Source organism: Nanorana parkeri, unplaced genomic scaffold, assembly GCF_000935625.1.
Source record: "Nanorana parkeri isolate BGI_ZX_2015 unplaced genomic scaffold, ASM93562v1 scaffold613, whole genome shotgun sequence".
In the NCBI taxonomy this organism is placed as follows: Eukaryota; Metazoa; Chordata; class Amphibia; order Anura; family Dicroglossidae; genus Nanorana; species Nanorana parkeri.
Window position 1 is genome coordinate 465,856 of NW_017306881.1, and position 24,685 is coordinate 490,540.

The window sequence follows — 24,685 nt, forward strand, 5'->3', positions numbered from 1 at the left end:
GCACTCCCACTGCTAGCATACACAGACATCAGTCGATATGCAGAAATTGATAATTTTAGCACGCAAGCTGGTGTGAATGAGCCCATAGTGATTTAAAATATAAAATAATATACACTTTATGGGTAAAAATGTGTGAACAACTGACCATCACATCTAAATGAGCTAACTGGGCTGGACATCCCCAATCCCAATATTAAAATGGATCCCCCCCTTTTTTTTTTGCAGCTATAACAACCTCCACTCTTCTAGACAGGCTTTCTGCAAAATTTTGAAGTGTGTCTGATGGAATTTTGTCCAAAAGAACATATGTTAGCTGGGGTACTGATGTTGGAGAGAAGGAGGGACTACCTCATGGCAAACCTGCAGCTAATTCATCCTTTGCTATATATGCTCCAAGATGGAGGCTCTCATAGATTAGAGTTAGGACCACACTACACAGAGGGGCCTTGCTGTTGCAATGTGGCTTCCACATATTTTGCAAAAGTTGTGCAACCTAAACCTCTGTTTTTAACTCTAGGAGTTAGGCAGTAGTATTTTTTTTCCAGGCTGGCTGGCGAGTGTGCTGGGAAATTTCTGCTTTTGGATGAGAAGAACTGGCTCACAATTGGCTTTGTAATTCATAATTCAAAGATGTTCAGTACGGCTGAGGACATGGCTATGTGCAGTTCACATCAGTTCTTCTACAACGAACCATGTCTTTATGGACCTGGCTTTGTGCACAGGGGCACAGTCATGCTAGGACAGAAAAGTGCCTTCCCTAAACTGTTGCCACAAGGTTAGAAGTGCTCACTTGTCTGAAATGTCTTTGTATGTTGTAGCATTAACCGGACCCTTCACACTGCTAAACTCAATTTTTGGAGAGGTGTCCACATACAAATCAACCCCATAGTGCAGGGCTCAAAATTTACACTCGCCCCCTCGCAAATTGCGAGTGAAAATTGCGTGGGGGCGAGTGGAAATGAAGCCATTGAGTCAGGCACTCCTCGGGGCGGCTTCTCTCCTCCTCACCGACATGATGACAGCGCTCCCTCGTCCGTCCGGGGTCGCAGGAGGGAATATATATTTCCCCAAAGCCCCCCCCCCAACTGTAAATAAATGAATAATACAATTAAAAAAAAAATTATTTAAAAAAAGTAAAAACTGCCCCCGCCCCCCCTCACACGCATATTAGACATGTGCGAATACTAAAAATTTATTTCAGATGAAATGTGTATGTGTAATGCTCTGTGCGTTGTGCTGTGGCTGTATGTGTGTTGTGTGCGCATTGTGCCCTGTGTGTGTTTGTTTGTGTTATGAAGGGCAACTGGTGGCGAGTAACTTCGAAGGTCTGGCTAGTAGCTCAGGACCTGAAATTTTGAGCCCTGCCATAGTGCATACCTTCTCCTTTTGCTTCCCTCTTAATGTATTCGAATTAAAAAGAGAAAACAAAAAAAAGTGAATCTGTAAAAAGAAAATACGTAAAATGGCGTCTAAAAAATGACACAAAGAATTCTCAAAATGTAACATTGTTTATTTCTATTACTACATGTACACAAACATAATGTATGTTTTTTCTGGAATTAAGAAATAGTGTTATTTTTTACAACTTACATGCGGTTCATGTAACAATTATAGCGTAGATATTAACATAAACAAGTTGGAGTTTTCTAGATTGTAAATACAATGCACTTCTAACATTACTTTTTAATGTAGGTATTTTATTCTTGGATGATAGTAGTTCTCTTTCAATTTAATTTAAAGTGGAATGCATACACATGGTTAATATTACAATTTGGGGGAAAAAAGATATGTCATGAATTTACCACAGTTAGAGATAATTAACAGTTTGAATGGAATACACCTTAGCTTTAAGCTCTACATTTACTCAACAGTAAAATAACTGTACACTTAAAATATATATATATATATTTTCCACCAATCACTGCTTCAAATGCTTTGTAAACTATTTGGGAGTTGCAATAATTTCAATCCATGGAGCTCCTGGTGGAGGACAAGGTGAAAAATAAAAAAAATGGTATAACTGTATTGTTAATAAATAAAGGATGGTTCACTATGTACATACACATAAGCATTATGTGCAGCTTCCATTCAAGGTAAACACACTGGGATACTGTTATCATTTATAGTACTTTCATACTATGTAAGAAAATACTTCCATAATATGTATTCCTCTAACATATGCTCAGTCTCAATAACAATACTCTTAAAGAAATAGGAAATCATAAACCAAGCAAAGTCTACTTTGAAAGAAATAAATAAATCATAAAAAGTTGTCTTGAAAGAAGGCTGCATAGTCTATGTATTGGTTAGACCACTTTTTAAGCACCTCCGTGAGCACATCTCACTGATGTAATGATTAGTTTTAGGGTAGCTATACATGGCCCAAACCCAGCCCGCTACAAGCACCACCTGCGATGGTCAAGTGAGGATCATACTATGTAAGATTTCCCTAGGGGTGGTTATGAGTGCTTCCGACTCTTGGAAATTATAATTACACATTTTCCTACTTGTGGTAAATTCTCCATTTGACTATTGTGAATCATTTACTTTTCTATGGATAATAGGAAGTGTTTCACATTTAGCCACTCGGCGTGTTGCACATAGGACCATAAAGAGCTCAAGCATGGGCAGATGCCAATCACTCACAGTGAAATATCTGCCTTACAATACACAGGTGTAACCATTTTCTGTAAATCAGGTTTATGTTTCCAACAGTTAATTACATATACCAGACAGAGATAGGAATGTGTTGCTATACTATATTTATTAACGTGCCTTGTATATTTTATTATTTAGAGTTAAAGTAACTGATTGTATTGAATCTCTATTTAAGTGACTGTCACTAAAAAAGAAAGCCATCAGCAGATGTAAAGTGCAGGCACCTAGAGGTTAATTTCCCTCTGCTTTGGCAACATGCAGCCCATCATGGTCATGGCCCATCAGGAATGTGAGGGGGATAAGCTGGAAAGTGGGTCTTGGAGCTTTGTCCATTCAGAATGACCCAGCATGAAAATATAGCAGAGGACAATTAAAACTGCAGTATGTATGTGCACATATTACAGCTTTTTTGAACTCTGGGGAACTGGAAAAAATATAATTGCATTGTACCCCATTCCATCCCCACCCCCACCCCCACCCCCGCATTGCAAAAGAGTTAAATGCATGGGGTGCCAAGAAAAAGGACTTTTACCTACTTTATCCCTCACTGCCCTGGCAGCCGATGTTCACCTCTTCTCTGACGCTTTGTGTTGTGTGCCTGCCTTGGCGTCTTCACCTACCATACAGGACTGTTGGTCCTGCATTGTATGTGATGACATCACAGCTTCAACCATCAGCCAGAGCAATGAAGAAAAGAGGTTTCTGGGGACCAGTTGCATGGAGGGAGGAGCCTGCAGAGGCGAAGGATAAGTAAGTAAAGATTCCTTTTTCCTGGTACCCTAGGAAAAAACAAGCATTACAGCCTTACACTGAGGGGGACAACACACTGCAAAGGTAGTTTTTTTTTTAGGTTATCTGGCATTCAGCTCCACGTGACAGTTACTGGAAGCTTTTATTTTCTTTCTTTTGACATGTCTGTACTAGTGAACAGGTCTGATATTCTCAAGCTGCTTAGACAGACATTGACTTTCCTGCTCACAAAACCAATTTGTGATATATGTGCCCACACTGATCAGTCACTAATATAGGCTGAGGGAATCATATCACAGCCTACCACTTAATGTTTTCTAGTTGCTGCTACTGAGCATGCTGCATGCACTTTTCTGCCTACTTTAAATGGAACCTATAATAAAATACAACCAGCCTAATTATTAAGTCCCATGTTTAAAAGCATTCTAATACTTACCTAAAACACTTTCCCTTCCAACTGCAACTACCAACCTTCTTTCCAGCTACTCATTTGAAAAAATGCTTAGGCATATGATCAACAGTCACCACCAGCATTTTCTGCATACAATACAAAAGACTACTTTTATATTTTATAATTTAAGGGGCAGGGCATTTAGAATCAGCAGAGAGGGTTTGTACTTTCCCCTATGGCCGGTTTTAACGGAAATTTGAATATCTGCTAAGGCTTCTGTATACATGCAATTTGTGTCTATTCCGATGGTCAAATTGATGCATAATTCTCTATGGATCCAGCAAATATGAGTCACATGCTTTGCAAATGGAAACTCACCATCTGTCCTGAAAATGCATCAGGGTAAACTGTGATTCATACAGAAAACATGAGATTCGCTTGATGAGTCTTAATCCAATCTATCTGCAGTGGACCAATAAATCAATTTACTAATCTCTAGAGTCAAAAAGATTGTATCCACAAATGAGTGGGGAAAAAATGTACCCAGACTTTGGCCACAAATGTTTTTACATACACTTAACAATTTATAAAATAGCTTCACTGACCTCTATAGCTGCATGTGCTGTGAAGTAATTCATCAACAAAGATCACAACAAAGACTTTGTAGTTGGGCTTAGTCAGTTTCTAGCAGCTTGGGAGCAGTTGCTGTCGGTTTACATTACAAGCTGGCAGGCTGCCAAGATTCTGATTTCCTCATAAAATAAGGGAAACAAGCTATGATTTCAAGGCTGTTGTGAATTTGAGGATGAATTTCTCCACAATGGCTACAACTAAAGAGGTGAGTGGGGGCTTGTTTTAAAGTGCTGATACTGCTTGTTCAGAATATGAAAAAGCTTTAATGCGCATTGTCTGGGCACAGGTTCACATTAAAAGCTGCAAAATATATCAGTGACATGTATAGGAACCAAAAGCAAACAGTCAGTTGTCACTTTACTGTATACAGATCAGATAAAAGATAATATCTCATTAATTGCTATGGGCTACTGAACATCGCCACAGCAATTAACCATTTTATTAAGTAACTCTGAAGGTGTGATATTGTGTACATCATTTAAAAATAGTTGTTTCTATGTAAGATATAAAATTATAGTGGCACAACACTGGGTTCCTTGGTTTGAATCTTGTCAAGGACACTATCTCCATGAAGTGCACGCATTCTCCCTGTGTTCACATGGGTTACCTTTAAGTACTCTGGTTCCTTCCATACTCCAAAGCCATGGCCGTGTAATTACACGGCAAAGACCTGGAAACCTACATGGTACACAATTTGACAAGAACATTCTGTGGGGAAAAATCTCTCAAGTATATCAGACATGGTGCCTAAAAAGCTAACCTACAGAACTGCCAAGAGTCAGATACGACTGTACATATATTACCCACACAAAGGATACAATGTATCTTTATTAATGAATTGTACTGAAAGTAATTAGAATAAAATGTATCTAATAAATATAAATTTGATGTGTTGAGATATGACAAGTGAAAAGAAAACAAATGTCCACATATATATATATGCTAATGTTCAAATAACACTAGTATTTGGATGACATTAGATTGGTGGATCAGTCATACAAGGGGCGGACCTGCAGCTGGTGCCCATGCTCCAGGGCCTTTGGGAGGCAGTAAGGAGGGACCAGGAAGGATGACGTAGAGAGAAGTTAAGTCAGCACTGCAGAAGAAAATCTTCCCTTCTTCTCGTGCACCATGAGTTAGTCCAAATCCCAGAAGGCAGCAGTAGAAGATCTCCATTCAAGTAGCGGCTGGCATAGGTGAGAGAAAGATTCAGATGTCAAATAGTCTGCGGGGAGTTGCTAAGACTTCACAGGACAGGGAAAATAGTTTTCTTCTGGGAGTCCATTGGAGAGCACATCGTCATCAGAAGCAGTAAGGGCAGACTCAGCAGACTAGCTCTAAGCACCGGCCTGGGGTCATAAATGACATGTGTAGCAGTGATCATTAACCCCCTCTACCCTTGTCTGCTACCAGAAATTAGCTTGGGTCAACAAAGAGTGATCACATTTCATTTGTGACTCCAGCAATTAAAGAGTCCCCCTCCCTACCTCCAAAGCCTTAGACTGTGCCAGCTGTCAGATAAAACTCTCAAAGGAAAAATAAAATCCCAAAAGTAGTGAGTAAAGCAGCACCCCTGCCTCATCTCTCTGTTTATCCTGGGGATCCTGCAGTTTAGATGATTTCCATTTAGGAAGAAGAAGAAGCTGTCATAGAGGTGTTTAGCCAGGAGAAACAAAAAAGTGTCAGATCCAGGGGGGAAATAGGCAAGCCTGATCTGCAAATCTCCCCCTGCCCAAGGGACCTGAAGAAAGCATGACTTTCCAGCAGCGAAGAGGTTAAAGTCAACCAAACACAACATTTGTTTTGTTTTGATGGGTTGTCACAAGAACAGGAACAGAAAGGAAATCTTTGAATGTAGTCACTTGTTCCAGTGACAACTGGATGGGTTTCACTTCATAGAGAATGACCCACCTCCCAGCTTCCTGATTGGCCGAGAAGCTGGATCCAAGCTAATTTGATGGGAAGCTGGCTTTAAGGGCCAATCAACATGATCCAGCCAAATAGGCAGCCAAATAGGTCAGCCAAAACAGCATGGATCTGGCTTCCTGGGCAATCAAGAAGCTGGGCAGTGGGTAATGACAAGTCGCCTGGCTTCCTGATTGCGAGGGAAGCTGGCTCCATGCTAGCGGAAGTACTGGTATTGACACTTGGTATTGGCGAGTACCGAAAGATAAATATCGGTACTCGTTCCCGAAGAACCGGTATCGTTGCATCCTGACCGGTAATTATATCAGTATCGGTATCAGTGCCAAAACCAAAAAAAACAGATACCGGCGCTTTAATTATGAAGCGACTGCAAATTGAAGCGACTGTCTTAGGTCTTACCACACAGAACCGCATGACACCTGTTTACAGCACTGAAAAATAGCCGATTTACTTATTGCCTGAACCTGAACTACTTTAAGATCATTGGGAGACAAAGGAAGGCATTCCAGGTATCACCCCCCACCACTGACAGCTGTGTACATAATTGGCAGGGATGGTCACACAGTTATTATTTTATTTTATTTCTTCCATATTTTGTAGGATTGTTAAAAGCACATGAGCCCAGCAAAAGGTGAGTGCTTCTCCAAAGTGAGTGCTGCTGCCTTTCAGAAATGACATTGGGGTTATATGGTCAAGTTTGATGCAAAAAAAATGCTATACTGAGATCTTCCATAAATAAGACTGAAATGTGTTAAGAAATGTTGATGGTACTTTTAGAGGCACTTTAGAAGTGTTAATAGCGATACGCTTCAAGTCTTTCAGTGCAGAGAAAGGTTTAAACTGGGTAAATAAAGAACAAGGATTATAATAAATAAGGGTTGAAATAAATGGCCTTAAGTTCCTTACTGCTTAGGCCTTTAACGCAGATATATTCCATGATGCAGCGGAGAATCCAGTATTATGAAAAGAAAGTTAGACTTGGTGCAGTGGCTCCTTTAAATTGTATAAATTGGGATCCCATTGTTCACTTCACTTTTTCCTTATGCTTGATGTGCCCATTTTTCTTGTGCTTGCCATTTGCTAAACCATTATGGTAGACTCCATTAGCAGCACTGTGTTCTGCACTTCTGCTCCTCCGCATGTACTTTACAATTTTTGAAAAGGCATACCAGGCTAAAACAGCAATGACAACTGCAACTAACACAATATCAACCAAGAAGTACTGATAAGTAGAGATGTCATAGGTAGCAGCTCGGAGATGTTTTGCTCCATTGTGTCGAAGAATGTAGTCAATCCAGTAAGTAGCTCTACTGACAGGATGGCCAGGCTGATCTTTGTGAATGTTAGATAGCTTTGTGGCTTGTTCTCGATAACTGAAGTGACAAAGTAAATATATATAGTTAAGAGAAAACAATCTAGTCTAAACTAAATATTTTCTATAGCTTTTAATGCCAGGGAAATTTAGATCTCCTAATATAATGAGGGGAATTTATTAAAACTGGAGCAAACAAAATCTGGAGCAGTTGTGCATGGCAACCAATCAGCTTCTCTCTTTCATTTTCAAATCTTAACTGAACAAACTGAAGAGAGAAGCTGATTGCTTGCCCTGGACAACTGCTCCAGATTTTGTCTGCCCCAGTTATGATAAATTCAGACCGCTGATATTTGTCAAGGAAAGACCTGTCACAATTGATGTGCTTGCCATCCCCTGGTGATGGTGCTTAATTAAAAATGAATAAATAACATATTGCTTTACATAAAAAAATAACCTCATACAAAAAACCATACACAAAACACATACATGGCTATTCACAAAAGGGTGAAGGGTTTGGAGAAGACAGGAGAAGTGAGCATACTAGGACAGTGAGTGAGCGATCAGACTTTTCAAAATGGCACAAGTTTAAATTTACAAATATCCGTTATTTATTAACTCAATAAAGTGTTAATCTTTAGATTTCATAGGGATTGTGTAAGTTATGCTGTGTTTGTATAGGCTAATGTTGATTTTAGCATATATTTATTGAGAATATTGCTTTTGACAAACATTTGTGCAACTATCATGGAAACTACTGTACTTTCAGAAAATATATGGTTCGGGGAGGGGGGTAAGATGTAAGTGAAAATAGTTAAAAAGGTGAAAATTGCAAAACTGGTCTGGCCTCAGTGCCACCTTAAATTTATAATTCAATTTTGTGGTAAAGTAACAATATGAAATACATAGTGGTTGGTTCACTAAAGTAGTAGAGGCCGTTCATTTTGGAAAGTGAATGAGAGTAAACAAGGTGAACCTGTGTTCACTCAGAATGCCTAACCAGGTGAGGGACATTAAAGAAAGAGCTTTTGTACTAGCATTGGTTTGCTTAAAGTGAGCACAATGTGAGCACAGATGCATCTTATTTACTAAACCCAGTCTACAGTCACTTTACAAACAGAACATTTATTTTGCTTAGTGAACAATTACTATGTCTTTACCAAATCAACCATATACTGTCTTCGTATATCTAATCGGGGCATCATGGTGAAAATAACATTTTACTGATAAAGCAGTTTGAAGACCAATTATCCATTCTGGCTGCAATTGGCATTTATATGTCAATGCCTTTCTTTCAAATAGACAGGTTAATTTGCTTACCTGCGGCTATAAATAACATCTGAAAGAGCTTTATACAGGTTATCCTCTGTCATTCTTTTCCACTCCAGGAGGATGCCCATGCCTTTAGCTTGTACTCTGGTCATAGTATCATAATGGTCCCCGAACAATGGTATTCCTACTACAGTCACTCCATGGTATATAGCTTCAAAAATACCATTTAGTCCTCCATGACTGAGAAATGTCTTGATTTTTGGATGACCTATAACGCAATTTAAATGCTTTATAAAATAACTGCTTTCTATAAATACAGTTATCTTTATTTACATCCATGGTGTTTGTTCCTATAAAATAAGGTTAGCTTCACATATTCTCAATATACTGATTGATATCCTGATCATCTGTAATTGTTCATGTCTGACATCTGTCTGAAGAATAGTTTCAGAAACAGTTGTAGATATTGTCTGTGAAGGTTCTCATTCATCCAGGTCATGGTATATCTGTAAAAAATAAGTCAAGGCAACTGGACTTGCTCTATTTTTGTTGAAATACCATGTGAAATACCAGTGAAACGTCTTCAAGAAAAATACAGCAAGTTCAGTTGCCTTGACTTATTTTTTTACAGATAGTTGTAGATATTCCTATCATCTGGGTGGGTGCAAAAGGTGGTGAATAAGAAATCAAATAAGTGGATTACATACATGTTTCTTTCTGTTTTCACTATACTTTGATAGCTTTAAATAGTATAGTCCAGTTCACAGAACTTTACAAAAGGGTAAGAAGCTGCATTTTGAATTTCATTGGCTGAAAATATGTGCCAGTTTTTCTAAACTAGGTATCCTTATCCCAATCTGGTCTCTTAGTGAATTGGGCCTTATGTATTTAAATTTTAAAAAAAATTAAAAATAGAAAACTTGTTCTTAATTGGCCCAGAAGATCATTCAACATGATCAGTAAGGAAGGCCAATAAGCTGCATGGTAAAATATATATATGTGACCAGATACATGACAATGAAGCAATGGAACTCACTCAATAAAATTGCTGCCACATTTATACTAGTTTGTGCTTCCTATGATCCTATTCTACATACCAGTCAATGTGTCAAGGGGCAGGATTAGGGACCATATGGATACTCACATCTTTTTGCTTCTGAAGCTCATCAGCATAATTAGTTTGTAAGTCACCAGAAAGCATTGTATAATTCCATTTGCCATCATGTACCTATATTGTTATTGGTATGGGCCATATCCATAGCATTACCATCATGGTGGAAATGAGCTGATGCAATCTAGCTTCATTTTGAAAATATTTCAGTTGACCCCAAGACCCTTCATTAAATGTTTCCACCTAACACAAAAACAATGCTTTAGTTTTGGGTAGAGTGGGGAAGGGATAGAGGGGGAAAAGCTGTCTGTCTGTAACCGTATTGGAGATATTTCTATTGATTTTCTGTGCCTGTGACACCAAGACTTAAAATGAGGAATATGGTTGTCACCAACACAGGAAGATACAGGCAGCCGTGAAAGCATAATAAATGCTTAATCCTTTTTCCACTTCACCTAAAAAAGTTTTTTTGTTAACTTTATTCTAGATGAGATATTTCCCATCAATTTCTGTCCCTGTAACACCCTGTCATTAGGACAGGAAGTACAATGAAATCTACCAACTAGGAAAGCAGACAGTAATAACAACCTTAATCCTCCTGTCCCATCGCACTCCTGACCGGACAAAAACCCAAATCCAACTGGGTGGGTGCGGTAGTGACAACGGATGCCTCCGTAAAAATTTAGATAGAGGAAAGTAGTCACTCGCACTCCATGATATTAAAGTCAATGCTGTTTATTGACTGAGATAACACACATCTCCTTTGCTAAGGAGATGTGTGTTATCTCAGTCAATAAACAGCATTGACTTTAATATCATGGAGTGCGAGTGACTACTTTCATCTAGTAATAACAACCTGACATAGGTTGTTGTACGGAAAGGCAAAGTGGAAAGTATACTTATAAAAACATTCCATGTAAGAAACAGAGGTTACTGGCCGTCCCTGTTGAAAATCTAGTTGGCTGGGTATATTAAAGTCAAAAGGTTTTTAAACCATTTCAAATGCCGTTCCTTAATGTTTAAGAGTTTTAGAGGGTTATTCACGAAGGAGCCAAAGGATTAACTTTAAGCATCGGCTAATCCTTCGGCTCACTTCGGTCGCTGGAGCCCTCCGGTTCAGCTGAGCCGAAGGGCTGCTGTACGGGTTATTCACAATAGTCACAGCCGAAGTAGGGAGAACGGTCTGCAGGCAGACCGTTCTCCCTGCAAATGTAAACAACTGGGCGGAGCTAGCCATGATGTCACGGCTGGCTCTGCCCAGTTGTTATTCATGACAGCCTAGCGTCCTCAGGTAATTTGAGGACACTGGACTGTCATTAAATGACAACAACTGGGTAGAGACAGCCATGACATCATGGCTGGCTCCGCCCAGCTGTTTTCATTTGGCCAACCCATATAAGAGGTGATGGCCAACTCAAAACAAATAGGCGGAGCCAGGGGTGAAATGCCCGCTCATTTGTTTACTTTTTGCCAGCATCTGTGATACAGGTCATTTTGCGGCGTGTGTTCGGCAGGTGAGGATGGGTCAGCGGGCGTCAAACATAAAAATAATGCTGTTAAGTATTTACTTACCGAGTAAATCATTTTGAGGTAGCCATTCTACAAGCTTTGTGTTGTTACCTAGATTCTTAGGCTTGGGTCCAGAAAACCTTAAAGCATATAAAATAATAATAATAATAATAATATATTTTTAACAATGCAAAAATACCAGGTCATTAGGGCCTCATTCAGATGTGGCGTACATGTCAATGCGGCACACATGCCCGAAAATGGGCCGGCCCCGGAAGGGACAGGTGCTACATGTAATTGCATAGAGCTGCCTGTTGTTCCCTATGGGAGGACGCGGCTGTACTCTGTCTAATTGCATGCAATTACACAAAGCACCTGTCCCTCCTGGGATCGGCCCATTTATTGGCATGTGCGACGCATTGACAGATATGTATGCTCTATCTGAATGAGGCTTAAATGTAATAAAACAAGTTGCTGTGCTGCTCATCATAGCTTAGAATCAATAGGAAATGATACTTAAGATGTACAACATCTTAAAGAGAAAAAACATCCATAAAATACACAATATAAAATAAAGTAATAGGAATGTAGATGTTACAGTGGCTAAGAATATATAATGACAATAACAATATAAATAACAACTAGTATAAGTAATCATTATGATTACTTACATACTAGCATATCTATTCAGCCTATGTTAACACAAAAAGAACCAAAAAGCCTTCTACTGTAAGGAACTGTATGGAACAGCACTGGCTTATTCAACAGAAACTATTTGTGTCATAGCTTCCAATGAAGATCCAAAGAAAACAGACAGGGTTTATTCATCATTTTAGAATAACATCATTCCTTCAAGCACCTGTGGAAAATGTGCTTGCAAATCTTATTTTTTTAATACAGACACCAATTAAAATTATCAAGCCATTTATTTCCAAGTGGAAACATGTCAGAGCAGGGAATAAAAACACAGATCTTTGCACTACTAGGGTATGGTGAATACCAAGCATAATTAATATATACCATTTTTATTTTTTAATCTGTACCATTTGAAAAAAAAATGTCAAAGGTTGTTCATGTTATTTAAAATAGTGCTTAACACTGATAAAAAGGGCCTTTGACAATTCAAATTAAAAAGAATAACAATACTTTTATGCAATATAAGGCTACAATCCCCCCTTGCTCCCCACCACCCCTTTCTCCATAGCTTCTTCTACAGATCTTAGATCAACTGGCTTCTTCTACAGATCTTAGATCAACTGGCAACCTTGTCCAAAGGTTAAGGTTTATGACCTTCACTATGAAGTTGTACTGCACATTGTAATGATAATGAGGTATGCGCCTATCACTATTAATATAACATTCTGTTTTCCCTCATGTTGGAACAAATGCAGCCTTCCATTCAGTTTTAGTGACCTCTGGCTGCCCTCAGTTTGCCAGACATCTTCAAATTCCAGGAACAATATCTGTTAATCTGGGCCTGTAATCTTGATAGTTCTTAGTGAAGCACTAATACCTGATTGTTTGTCCAGAGTTTCCCATAGACCTGGTGTGGATCAGCTTAAATTACTCTTTTATGATCCAGGTCATAAATCGCTAATACCATGGTATTGGTTTTGCCCAGCTCAGCTAAATTCCCTTAGTAATTTAGCACTGGACAGGTTGAGGTAAACACAAGAGGACCTGGTAAGGATAATGACCCAGGTAACCTTTTATTCATCCTAGGCCATTAACTGAACTTTACAATATCACCCCAATTTCATAACTTGGAATGGGACAGTGATATTGTAAAATTAATTGCACAAATAGCTGTGTCTTGTCAGGACAAAAAAATACATACCTAGAATGGACAAGTTATGATGGTCAGAAGCTTGACCAGCCCCATTAATACTTCTGGCCCAACCATAATTCATATGTATGCCAAGTTTAGTCCTAATGTAAAGCTACTTTCATGATGCATAATAATTTAAGGGTTGTCAGGCGGTATGGTGTATCCATGTTCCACTATAATCTTAGATATAAAATTTAACAGTTTGAGAAGAGCAGATGAGAACATTGTAAAGGTTTAGCCCTCCTGCTCCCCCTCCCCAGCACTGCCTTATGGGCTGACTCTTTGACACACCCTAGATGGCTGACAAAAAGATTCTGCAGAGGCAGCTAAAGAGACTCTTCTTTTAACATCAAGTAGAGGGACTCCTGCAACATCAAGAAGTTAGTAACATCCCAGGAGAGTTCCCATTTAACATTTGTAAAGAATCTGTGCAAGCCTTGCTTAGAGAAGAGCCACTCAGATCCATCTTTTGTTTATTGAGCTGGATGCTATCAGAACTCAAACCCTGTTAAGTACTCTTTTTTATTCCTCTTTAATTTACGGTTATATATATTTGTCTCTCTTTATTAATATATTTTTCTGTATATTTTTCTGCACCTCTTTTAATAAAAGACAATCTTAAAAATTGTTAAGCGTATCTCTATGCTCTAAATAAGAACTTAAAGTATCCTTGCCAAGTCATGTGTAATTGAAGTACAGTGGGTTCGGACCGGGCGCATCCGCCACACACATGCGCATTCTTTTTTTGTTCATAGACCCTATAGCTGTCTTACTTGCATATATGAAGTTCACCTACTGTACATACAGATTTTTCTATTTGGGTTTATGGAGAAAAGACCATGTATAGTACATTATGTTCACTACTGAGCAACATATGTATATTAAATCCCAACTCACTTTCTAATGTATGCATGAAATAAACAAAAGCAAAAAAAAGAAAAGGTGACTCAGAGCAGATGTAACCAGTCTGACATACGAAGTAGACAGGATAGTATTCCCATATGAAAAGCAGCAAATGTTCAGGCATTCTGCTATATAAATACCAGTTTGTGTGGCACTAAAATATGTGTAAAGTTTCCATCAAAATAGAGTACAAATGTAATTTAACTATTTCACTAAAATATTTTCTATTAAATGACAACACAGGAATTGGAGAGTAGAAATCTTTCTTAATCTCATGCTGTTTTCTATAATGAACCTCTACGGGATTCATGTATGCTGTGATTGGAAGCCCAGAAAGAGTCACTTTAATTCCTATAACAAAAAAAAACCTTTTATATGTTAAATGGGAGAGGTATTTTTTATTAACACTAGTTTATTTTTTTATACAATTACTTATTTTTCAGGTGCACAGGACTGAGGTTATGGATTGACCAGAGAATGGGAATCAATTGTCTTCCCCTAAATTGCAAGTAACCTTCTCCCCAGTATTCCCAAATTAACATTGTTTACCCCTCTCCTTGTCCATTTCATATCAGTCCAAATCAATTTGCAAAAGTATGAAAAAAAAAATAACTCAACTCAAACACAGATGTGTCTTGTAAAGTGCCACATACGTAATACGCAATTGTGATGTAATTTATATATTATACATTAAACAGATATAACCCAACCACATACAAAAACGATGTGCAGTCATGACTGTAAGTCATTATTGATTAAATTCTTTCTAAAGCCAAACCTTTTCCCATTTTGGATAGAACAGGGCATAGTTAAAACCCTTGTTTTTTCTTTTACCATCTGTGTCCTGTTTAATAGATATTGCTTTACTTTCCTGTTTTGTAGACACCACAAGAAGTGAGAGGTAATCTCCCAAACCTAGGTAAATATCCTCTTAGGCAGTTGTCACTGGAACAAGTGCCCCAAAAGAAAGAAGATTTCCCTCTCTTTACTTTTCTGATGGCAACTAAAAATGTTATAATATTTTTTTTCTCTTTCGGTCACAGCGACAATGGTCACCAGTACAAACAGAAGGGGTGAATCTCCTCAGCAAAAACAATAAAATTTTTGTTTGGGAAGTTCTAACACTTCCCCACGTTGTCCAAAACAACAACAAAATGTTTTGCCTTTAGATATACTAAAATAGCTTACCTCCAAATAACTTTTTGTTGTAATTTAGCTAGTGCACCTGCAAGTTTTTGGGCAATATCTTCAGACAAATATTTTACCCCTGCTCCAAAAGAGACTAGAACAAATCCATTGTCATCTACACCATCCACCCAGGTCTGAAGATCCTACGTTAAAAACAAAGAAAAATATATGTTAATATTTGTTTAGCATAGAATCTTATGACATGCAGTATATGAAAAATTGTTTGCATTTTGATACATGCATAATTCCTCCTAGGATCCAGCCCACTGCTTGCGCAGGACTGAGAGCTCTTGAGAGGAGTACTAAGGCAGGGGACTGTGATGATTTCAGGAAGCTATGTACAGCACCGTGCCCTCCCCTCCCTCCAGTCATGATCAGAGCATTGATTATATTACTGCATCTAAAATAAGGTTTGTAAGGAAAATCAAAAAGTTGTTTAAACATGCTGATGGAGGAAAAGCAGAAACCAGGGAAGGCAAAATATAGGCAGATTAACCTTTAAGGGCTTCATTAATATGCCTCATCAAAACAATTTTTGTTCTTTTGTTTAACAAACAGCATTGTATAGTTCCTGCCAAATGTGGCAGATAATGTATGAGGTTCTTTTTATCTAAAATATAGTATATGTGTTCTACTCACATGCAGTATTTGTAAAATATGTGTGTTAAAAACACATTTTAGATTTTACTAAATGTATATGATATAATAAAAAATAGGTAACTGAGGGAACGTTACTAAAGCATGTCATTTCAATAAATCATGCAGTCACTTCATTATCCAATTTCATTTCCACACGGAGAATTGTAGCAATTATTAACACAAGAACGACACGAGTGTACGTTCATTACTCACTCAGTAAATCAGGCTCACAGTTTAGGGCGGCGTAAAAAAAAGCAAATTGCTCCAATTTTGATAAATTACCCCCATTGCTTATCTGTTTAAAGTGACAATCTGTGTCATCTTAATAAATCCCTCTCAAGTGCCCAGGATTACAGATACACAAGTCACAAATACGCAAAAAAAAAACAGTTGCACGGACTTTGCAAATTGAGAGGCAGCCTAAATTGTGTCTAATTTTGGCACTAATTTAGTTGATAAATGTTCCCCTGTGTGTTGCGGTGTGCTGCACTGTCTTAACCCCTTCATGAATGAGCTTTTTTTCAGTTTCTGTTCGGAAATGACTGAAGCACTTTTTACATTTTTGCTGTGTGATTCTTCCATGGCAGTAATATACTTTCTTACTAAGTGCACCCACACACAGGGCCACCGTCAAGGGGGTACGGCCGATATTCAAGTAAGGGGCCCTTGAACCTTACATGAATATCGGCCGTCAGCCGTACAGTTGACTGGCAGTAGGTTTAGGCGGCCGCCCGGGCCCCGCAGCACCGGAGGAAGCCGGGGGCCCGCACACTCGAGATCCTCAGCTGGTGTTCTCTGTGCGGGCCTCCGGTGTCCCCCTCTCTGTGACTGACTGTACATTACGTTTTTAAAGATGGCCATCTTTAAACCTGGCAAGTGCCCACACATTTAATATATTGCCGAAACGGCAATATATTAAATGAAAATCAGGTCCAGCGGGGAATCAGTATGACCTGCATCTCTTGCTGATGCAGATCATACTGATCGATCCCTCGTGGTGCCGCCGCTGATTGGCAGGGATCAATTAGTATGGTCTGCATCAGCCTGAGATGCAGATCACAATCATCACACTGATCCTCCACTCGACCATTATGATAATCCAAGTGCCACACTGGACCCCAGGAATGCAGCCCCCCTTCCTGCAAAACAGGTAAGCAGGGGAGGGGGACATTTTTTAATTAACAATTGTTATTTGTGTGTGTGTTTTTATTGTGTGTGTGTGATTTTTGTTTTCCATTAATGAAGCTGTGTGTGTCTGTGTTTTTAATGAGTGTGTAATATGTATGTTTCATTACGTGTGTGTGGTTTTTTTTAACCACTTCCTGCGGGTTGAAATGTACGTCCTGCGCTGGAAGTGGTTATACCAAGAAAACGGCTGCTCCTGCACACCACTTGCAGTGCGTTCTGGCCAGAACGCACTGCATCGGATTGCGGCCGACTCACTTTTTGGCCGGGCAGGAGGTGGCCTGGCCGGCCATTGAAGTGAATGGCGCTGTAGCCATGCTCTCCGGCCGCAATGCGATCGCCCGCACGGGATTGCAAGGCACATTGTGCCTGCAGTGCGTTTGGGTGCGGTGCTGCAAGCACTATTTTGATCGCACTGCACCCGAACACACTGTAGGCACAATGTGCCTTGCGATCCCATGCGGGCTATGGCGCCATAGCTATATATTTATATCACATATGTGTGACTAACTCTTCACTTGGAATGAATAACATATAAAAACAAAAAGAGGATTTTTTTTAAAAATAGCAATGCTAAAAAAAAGGCATTACAATAAATATGTTTATTTGTCCTTTATTTGGAAGCACCTCAAATCCCTAGGATTTCAGAAATGTTTCTGCACTTTCCAGCCTAAAAATAAAAGCCAACATTTTATTTAATTCTCTAAAAACGAATAATGGTTTAGTTAGGTGGCCTACAATGTCACTGTCATTAGGTGTCACAAACTGTCACACTTAGGAACAGAGACATACTTTGAGCAATCACATCATGAGGGGGTAAAATGAAAAAAAATTAACCCCCTTAGGGTGAATAACAAATCGGCAGCCCAGCTGCAGATTTTCATTGTAAGAGGTTAATTTTTTATAATAATTATAGCATAAAAATATATTTACATTTTTTTTATTACACTTTACAATTTGTTTGTCTATTACATCAAGCAGTCACTATGACTAATTGCTAATTTAATTTTTTTAATTTTTGGTTATTATTAGGCTGCCCCAAACTTCAGAACAGCCAATAATACATCTTAGTGACACTTATCCTGACAGCATGACAGGATTAGATCTCACTAGGCTTCCGATGGTCCTCAGACGATCAGAAGTTTGATACATTTAAGCAAAATAAATACATTGTTTCTTATTGCTGAAATGTATTGTTTCGTGAAGAATGTATCTTTACAAAGCCTGTAAACATCGGGACTTGCCCGATGTCTATAGAGCTGTCAAAAGTGAAATAGCAAAGTGATGAGTCATGTTCTGCTTCTGTTCTTTCACCTGTCAAATGCTGGATCGCTTGTATTTGTAACAGCTTCTTTCTTTCATTAATGAAAGAAAGAAGCTTTTCCAAAGGCTTAACTATTTAATTAATGGATGCCTCAATAGAATACTGTCCATTAATGAACGGTAACCGCTGATTGTCAGTGGTTACCGGCATTACAAAACCCTGAATAGCTGCTCACGTACAGTGTACGTGAGCAGTCATTGGAGCACTTTACGATGGAGATGTACAGTGTCCGTCTCAAGTCGTGAAGGGGTTAAAGTAGTGCTAGTGTAATTTTTTCATGTGGTGAGACACAATAAGGACTCATTAAACTGGCCCTCATTGAATGATGACTCAAACCTCTGTGAATTTCACTTAACTAAATACTGCAAAGGTATAATACTCTAGCCATTAATTTAAAGTAGAACTGTTATCAGTCCACATTAAAAATAAAGATAGAAAAAGATTTTGCTTATCTCTATTGGTTGAACTCAATGGACTTGTGTCATTTTTCAACCTGACTAACTATGTAACTATGTAGTGTTTTTGCATCAATAGAGACAGGATCTGTAACCATAAAACCCTGTCACAGGAAAGTCATAACTGCTTACATATTAAGATAGTCTCCCTCTAGGTAACATTGCTGCTAGGCAGGTACAGCTATGGAAAGCTAAACAAATCATAAACCCGTTTCTATGACTGTATTCATTTACAACACTTCAGCTTGATATGCAAAATTATTTTCAGCTGTGATCTGAAAGTGAAACACTTCTGGTGTTCTAGATAAAATATAATTTTGTAAGCTTTAGAGCTTCACGGGTCTAGTGTAGAGGTTCCCTTCCTAGAGTCGCAAAATAGGGGCTTACTCTATACGAAATTATGTAAATTGCGTCATGAAGACTGGGTATACGGAGAATGCCATATATCATATATTACTGACATGCTCTAAAATGTAAAGTAAACTGTGTAAAGGTCCAAAGTTCATAAGTAAATACGTTTGGTAGCAAAATTGCAAAATACATCCATTTGCCACTTTGGAATGTGGGTAGAGAAATGCAAGTCAGCCAGCAGAGGCAAATGTGGAGCCAGTTATCCAGCAATTATATAACAGTTTCTACCTTATTAGTACATAAACTGACACCATTGTACCTTCATTGGTATTTAGATAAGATGACAAACTTCAGCCAAATATTTTCTTTTTCAAAATAGTAGTAAAGGGTTGGTAACTACATCCCATTTTATTGCTGTGTCCCAGTTGGGGAGATTTTGTCTATTTGGCACATGCCAGACAGAATAGAAAATAAGGGTTAATCTTCCCAATATCATATTATGTAATTTCTCATACCATACTGTATGCCACCCTTTTTTTTTGTTAAAGATGTGTATCACTCCTCCTTTCTATGAGTTTAGGATCACCCCCAAAATTATGTGGCAGACTAGAATTTAACTTTTAGGGCAGAATCCTTGAATTATTGTGGGGTAGAAAGAAAGTTAGGCACCAGTCACTTTAACCTGGTTTTATTTTCTCAATAAACTCTGGAGAGAGGGTTAGGGGCACAGAATACCCCAAAATAGCAAGATCTCAGGTCTTCTAATAGCAGGTAATATTGTTGTTGGCCTTAGCAGATTGCAATGCCTTTTTGAGAGCAGTTGCTTTTTGTAGTTAAAGGTCAAATTACCTTTTTCTAAGTAGATTCTAGGCCCTTGAATCTATGGAAGTTGTGAATGCTACCTTAGTTGATGAGCAGCAAGATCTTCTTGCATGCATGCATGTAATGAATGGATGCAAACATGCAAACATGTAGCCAGTCTCTAGTGAATGGATAGGATGTATACACAGCCATGACACAGTTCTCTTTTGAACAGATAGGGTGCATTATCAGTGATTCTGCCAGTTTGTGGTAAATAAACTGCAATTTTAGTGATTCTGCCTTTCTCTATTGAATGGAAAATCTGCATTTGCATTGATTCAGCCCATCTCTATTGAATGAATAGATTGTATGCTCAGGGATTCTACCAGACTTAGGGGTCTATTCACAAAGCTGCTGAAGGATCTGGCCGTAGCTTCGGCCGATCCTTCGGCTAGCTTCGGCCATGCTGCTACTTTTTCTTTGGTGGCTTTGCGGCCGCACTTCTAAGGGAAACTTTTGGGCTGTCTCCTACTTACAAGGCTGGAGAGGTAGCCCTTCGGGTAATGTTTGTTCCGGATCGATCACGGAGGGAAAGAAAAGCCGTGTAAACCATCAAGATTTAAACAACAACTACCAGGATTACAAATCACTACACAAGCATCTCCTATGGGAATATTATCCTGACATCTATTACGGAATCACGAATGGTTTTTCTTTTCCCCTCTGTGGCCACCAAAGAAAAAGTGAGTAACTTGGTTACCTATCGATACAATTGTATCCACTGTTGTAATACAGTGTAGTTGCTCACACCAGTGACTGCCTGTCATTCTGCTGATACATTAACCCTGACTGCTCCGTCCTATCATTTGGGCCATTATAGGGAGGCTGTGTCATTGTTTTTAAACAATTTTAAATGTCTTGTACTAGGTGTTTTACCTTTATACTGTTTTGATGTTTAAATAAAATGTGTTCAATATCTTAAGCTAATACTGAATTACTTGCTCATTGGATAGCTCCCTTCATGGGATTTCTATATCAAGGGGAATGTGCTTTGTGAATACTAATTTCGAAACCCAAGGGAAAGCTGCACATGGGCAGAGCAACTTAAAAAGGAACTTTACCCATATCTTTAAAATAACTACAAACACACCTTTAGAAATATAAGAACAAAAACATGAAGCACCCCAACATGTGCAGAATTGTTTTATTATAAATGATTGAATAGTAAAAACATACTCACAGACGTGCAGTAATGTAGCACCTACAGAACTTCCTCAACTCAGGTTTGGAAGTGTACAACCCATAGATGGCAGTCTAACACAGAGGACAACGATCCGCCAGCTGGCATGCTGCGTCACGGCCGAACGCCTGTGTTCGAGGCTGAGGCTTTCCGGGGCACGAACTCTTCATCAGGGGGCATCATGAGGCGGTATGCCAGCTGGTGGATCGGCGTCATCTGTGTTTGTCTGCTATCTACGGATTGTACACTTCCCATGCTGCAAGAATTAAGTTCTGTAGGCGCTACATTACTGCACTTCTTTGAGTATGTTTTTACTATTCAATAATTTATAATAAAACAATTCTGCACATGTCGGGGTGCTCGGTGTTTTTGTTCTTATAGTTATAGTGAAGGTTCCCTGATCCTTGTAAAAGAGCAGCACAGTGTGTAAAGATAGTTCCTATTTTATTCTGGGAAGGTTGATTCATCAGCTGTGAATAGTGCCGGGTATCAAGCATTCTTTGAACACCTTTAGAAATGTTGAGTAATGGCAATCTACAAACGGATACTTCTGGATAAGTTCAGGCTTTGTATTCTTTGCATACCGTATTCCTCTTTTTATTCCCAGTCTCCTGACATGTTTACTAAAGGCAGCTTACTAGCTCTCCATTTACTTCCTGGAACTCTGGCATGCATATCACCTCAGTGGAGGAAAAGGCCTTTCCCTGAGATCTCATAAGATTACAGAAGAGATTTCCCAGCAATGCTCTGCTGATGTAACCTTCCCCAGATGCAACGCTTTGGCACTTATATAATTTGTGCAGAAGAGGACCATGAAGTAGATGAACTCTATTTGTTAGTAAATGAAAAACAAGTTTGTTTAACTAATGATTGTAAGATGATTTTAAATCAGCATGCAGAGCTGCATGCTAATGTGATTTTTAGTAAAAGGGGGTAAAAGGTCCACTTTAATGCCGGGCTTTAAAGCTGAGCAGAAATTTTATACATCAAGCATACACACAAGCGTGAACAGGGGCTAACTCAAACAGTTCTCCAACCTGTTTTCTGTTGTTGGCCACCTGAAGCATGTCTTTCACATCAGACTAAACTCTGCTCCCCTCTATCTTCTATTTTCCTCAAAAGTATATTATTTTTTGCAAAACAAAAAACTACCATGGAATTGATCAATAGAACACGGAGAGGGGAATTTATCAAAAGTGGAGCAGACAAAATCTGGAGCAGTTGCTCATGGCAACCAATCAGCATCTCTCTTCAGTTTGCTCAGGTAGCACTTGAAAATGAGACAGAGAAGCTGATTGGTTGCAGTGCAAATCTGCTAAAGATTTTGTTTGCTCCAGTTTTGATAAATTTCCCCCTGAATGTTTACCAAGGACCACACACTGCCTACAATCTTTTTGCAGATAATGCATGGCATATTATTGGAAATCCTTTAAGAATGCCTCTTAACTGAGATAAGCGATATAACTACAAATGCAATGATGTCACAGAACTGAGGATTAAAACAGTAATAATTAACCAAGTTCCATGACCGCCTGATGAAACTTTTACAGATTAGGAGTTGTCCTAATTATTCATACAGTATTTACAAATCATGCGCCTCTCTAGAAATTTGTATTTTTTTAGTGTACTACCACATAAAATGAACAATCCATACAAGTTTATTCAGTCATATGCATAACATATGTTATACAAAGTTCATGTTTAAGAACACCCATGTTCTATGTTTAATAAACTTAAAGTGACACTAAACTCAGGAGTTACGTTTTAAAAATGCATTTAAGTATCCTATTAACAAAAATGTAACGTATTTGTGTATCACTCGGCTGTAGATCCTCAAATCATCTCTGAGTTTGTGCTGGCCTTCACTCTAGGGGGCGACTACTTTTGTTCACCATGGTCCCTGTGTGTGTTGTAAAGTAGCCACCACTCCCGTCATAGACTATGGGAGTTATTCACTATTAAGCCGAAGGATACAGACGTAGCAATATCACAACTTAAATTAAATAAAATCATGTTATAGTCACTGCTACCCAGATTTTTCTTCTATATGAACTTTTTAAAGCTGTATAGCTGCTGAAATCACTTGTACAAAAGAGCACCCCACTCTATATATATATACAGTCTCATTGTCACAGGTCGGCTAGAACTATGAGGTGAAAAGCACTCACCTCATAGTTCTCCTTTAGGCTGGGTTCCCACCTAGGCGTTCGAAATATGCGTGTATGACGCGCGTTTTGCGGTGCATGTTTTAACCGCGATTTGCAGCCCACAAAACGCACGTCAAACGCGCGTTTACGAGGGCTATCCGGCTGTATCCTAATGGATACGCGCGGAAATACGCCCCAAAGAAGCTCATGTACTTCTTTGGGCATAGGGCGTTTTTCAGCACGTTCCGACACCCTGAAATACGCCCAAGTGAGAACCATCCCCATAGGAAATAATGGGATTTCACTTGCAGGGCGTTTTACAGCGCGTCGATCAGCGCTGTAAAACGCCCAGGTGTGAACCCGCCCTTAACGGCTCTAAAATTAGAGCGTCTCTCGAGACGCTCGATCACTTGACTGTAAAGCTCCCGGCCGTCGGGCTCCACTGTCTGCTCGTCACAGACGAGCAGACGAGTGGATTTTCGAGCCCTGTATATATATACAGTATACACACACACACACACACTATATTGCCAAAAGTATTGGGACACCCCTCCAAATATATTTATATATATATATTACACACACTATATCGCCAAAAGTATTGGGATGCCTGCCTTTACATGAACATTAATGGCATTCCAGTATTAGTCCATAGGGTTCGATATTGAGTTGGCCCACCCTTTGCAGCTATAGCAGCTTCCACTCTTCTGGGAAGGCGTCCACAAGGTTTAGGAATGTGCCTATGGGAATGTTTGGCCATTCTTCCAGAAGCGCATTTGTGAGGTCAGGTACTAATGTTGGACGAGAAGGCCTGGCTCACAGTGTCTGCTCCAACTCATCCCAAAGGTGTTCTATCGGGTTGATGTCAGGACTCTGTTCAGGCCAGTCAAGTTCCTCCAATCCAAACTCGCTCATCCATGTCATTTCTGGACCTTGCTTTGTGCACTGGTACGCAGTCATGTTGGAACAGGAAGGGGCCATCCCCAAACTGTTCCCACAAAGTTGGAAGCATGAAATTGTCCAAAATGTCTTTGTATGCCAACACCTTAAGAATTTCCTTCA

The 24,685-nt window shown here is 39.1% G+C and overlaps 1 protein-coding gene across 1 annotated transcript in view; it reads right to left on the reverse strand.

Moving 5' to 3' along the window:
- Positions 1-7,054: 7,054 nt before the first annotated feature.
- The window catches only part of UGT8 (UDP glycosyltransferase 8), a 79,329-nt gene continuing 61,698 nt past the window's right edge, over positions 7,055-24,685 (reverse strand). The window contains exons 3-6 of the mRNA XM_018562929.1: positions 15,482-15,624; positions 11,626-11,702; positions 8,991-9,210; positions 7,055-7,731 (exon numbers count right to left, since the gene is read on the reverse strand). Of these exons, the coding sequence (XP_018418431.1) occupies positions 7,383-7,731; positions 8,991-9,210; positions 11,626-11,702; positions 15,482-15,624 (789 nt within the window). The 3' untranslated portion in view covers positions 7,055-7,382. The remainder of the gene's footprint in view (positions 7,732-8,990; positions 9,211-11,625; positions 11,703-15,481; positions 15,625-24,685) is intronic.